The 2,759-nt window shown below is 44.1% G+C and overlaps 1 protein-coding gene across 1 annotated transcript; it reads left to right on the forward strand.

The window, feature by feature from the left end:
• The first annotated feature begins 1,216 nt into the window (after positions 1-1,216).
• H2al1n (H2A histone family member L1N) lies at positions 1,217-1,726 on the forward strand. The gene has a single exon (NM_001034100.1). It carries the CDS (start codon positions 1,278-1,280, stop codon positions 1,605-1,607), a length of 330 nt encoding a protein of 109 aa, NP_001029272.1. The 5' UTR covers positions 1,217-1,277; the 3' UTR covers positions 1,608-1,726.
• Positions 1,727-2,759: the final 1,033 nt, after the last annotated feature.

Raw genomic sequence — 2,759 nt, forward strand, 5'->3', positions numbered from 1 at the left:
TTTTGTTTTCCATCTGTCAGCTTCTTTCCCCATCCTACTGTGGAGGATGCTAACAACACTCACTCTCTATAAGTCTAAGGCATCTTCAGGTCATTCTAATGCAAGACCAAGTTGAGAACCACTTCTGAATCCTGCAAGCAGATAAGTCCTTTTCAAAGTCCCATATATTTGTCATTCACAAGGGAATCTTGTTTAAATGCAGATCCTATTTTCCCAGGTCATAGTTGGGTCTTGGCTTGGAAACTTCTAACATGGTCTTAGATAATTTCTTTTCTGCTGGCCCTGGGATCACACTTTAGATAGCAAGGAGCCTAGTGACCCATCCAAATTGTTGCTTATCATCTGGTTGTCACAGGCTCTCACATGACAATAAAAATGTGTCTCTTATATTTATTGGTGATCTAACTTTGCTCCCCAAGGCAGGCACCATTAGAGTTTATAATTATTTCCTGACAAGAGCAAAAGAATTCACAACTATCTCCAGACAGGAAAGGATGCTCTCGTTAGAGTCTGATAATCCTAGATAATCATGTTAGTATATTGGCTGGTTTGTAATGCTGTGATAAAAAATGACAAAGGGAATAACTTATAAGCAATAGACAGTTTTAAATATAGTTTTAAAGGCTGGAAAAATCTGAATCAAGATACTCACAGGATCAATATCCCATGAGAGCTATTTCTGCTTCCAGTATGGTACATTGTTACTGTGTCCTCCTGAGGGAACTAGCCTTGTGTACTCCCATGGCTACTATTGCTCTGAGGATTAAATTTCAGCACGGATTTTGGAGAAGACATCAGTATTAAAACCACAGTGCTTGATGATCACTTTGAGGATTCTTTGTTTAGTTAGAATTCATTTTTCTACATAATTGTACTTAAGTCTTTTTGAAAATTTTTACTGGACAATTTCTGTCTTTAACAGATAGCTGACACTCCTAAGTACTTTATACTTTATATGAGTCTAGATATCGACTTCAGGCCTTTATGTGTGTGGCCACACAGGACACAGGAGCACAGGCAAACATTCACTCACACAGTCACACACACATGAAAATGAGAAAAGATAAAAAGGACATATTCAGTAAGGTGAGCTGTTTCCTAATATGGGCATTTCTGCACTGAACACCAGAGTTCAGTGGCTACCAGTGATATCATAAAGTATGTTGTAACAAAGTCCTCTCAAGGATAACTTCATAGGTGGGTGAGAAGGTTGGTTATTTGGAGAGCCTCGGGCCAACAGAGAGGGCCATCTGAGCCAAAACCTCCACACAAACATCATGGCCAAGATAATGCAAAGGCGAAGAAGACAGAAAAGAGCCCGCTCCCAGAGAGGTGAGCTTCCTCTTAGCCTTGTAGATCGTTTCCTACGAGAGGAAATCCATTCCAGTCGCCTGAGTTCTTCCGCACTTCCATTCCTCACGAGTGTGCTCGAGTACTTAACATCGAACATCCTCGAACTGGCTGGTGAGGTGGCCCACACCACTGGCAGGAAGTGCGTAGCTCCAGAGGATGTACATCTGGTGGTACAGAACAACGAACAGCTCCGCCAACTCTTCAAATCAGGTGGCACATCAGTGAATGAGCCACCAGAACCTGATGACAACTGATGATGCCTGGGTCTCAAGAGTCTGGAGGTTCACCGCACCTTCAGCCTCACCCTGCCCCAGTGTCCTATTAGCTGGGGGAGCAAATCAAGCATGCTATTAAAGCATCTAAATCGAATCCATTGATCCTGGCTCCTTTTGTTTCTTCATTTTGAGCTAGAGGTTGCTATGAACCACCCGGGAGGGTGATGGTGGGTTTGAAGCTGTCATTAATGTGGGGAACTTGATTTCCAGAGGAAATTTCTAACAGGGACCATGTGGGCAGTGGTCTTGGTGGGAGGAGGTGGTGATGTGTAAGCACTTTTGGCCTGGTGGCAGTGGGAGGATTTGGCTAAGGTAGAGAGGGCAGAGAAGCTGTCCTGGTAGTCTGTGAGCCCACAAGGCCTTGGAAGGCCAGGAATTTGGCTTCAGCCTCCCAGGCACATTGGATTCCCAATGAGATGCTGATAACTGGAGATGGGTGGATGAAGACATGGACTGTGGTAAGAAAGGTTTCCTTGGAGGTTAGGTCTCAGGTTAGAAGATAATGACTGTGGGATGGGGGAGACCATGTGTGGCATAATGTTGGCATGAGGTTCAAGGGTCAGGAGCCTTCCCTGAGCAATGATGGTGAAACCAGAAGAGAAAAGCTGGAACAAGACCCCATGGGAAGACCAGCAGGCTCAACTAACTGGAACCCTGAGATCTCTCAGATACTGAGCCACCAACCAGACAGCATACACTAGCTGGTCCCAGGCCCCAACACACATATAGCAGAGGACTGCCTGGTCTGGACTCAGTGAGCGAAGATGCACCTAACCCTTGAGAGACTTGGAGCCCCAGGGAGTAGGGAGATCTAGTGGAGTGGGGACATCTTGGAGACAGGAGAGGAGGTATGGGATGAGGAACAGTCAGAGGGCAGTCCTAGAGGGGGATAACGACTGGACTGTAAGAAAAAGATTAAAAAATAATAAAAATATGCAAAATAGAAAATATAGGTGGTTTTCCTTTTTAATTTTTAGAATGTCTGCCTCATTACAAAAGGATTTATACAAGAATTAGTAGGTATACAGTGCTATGAGGCTGTGTAGAATATATGCTTCTATAGTCTTTTTTTTTCTTTCCTCCTCTTTCTCCTCCTTTTCCTTCTCCTCCACTTCCTCTTCTTAGGTTTTG

Source organism: Mus musculus, chromosome X (genome assembly GCF_000001635.26).
Source record: "Mus musculus strain C57BL/6J chromosome X, GRCm38.p6 C57BL/6J".
NCBI lineage: Eukaryota > Metazoa > Chordata > Mammalia > Rodentia > Muridae > Mus > Mus musculus.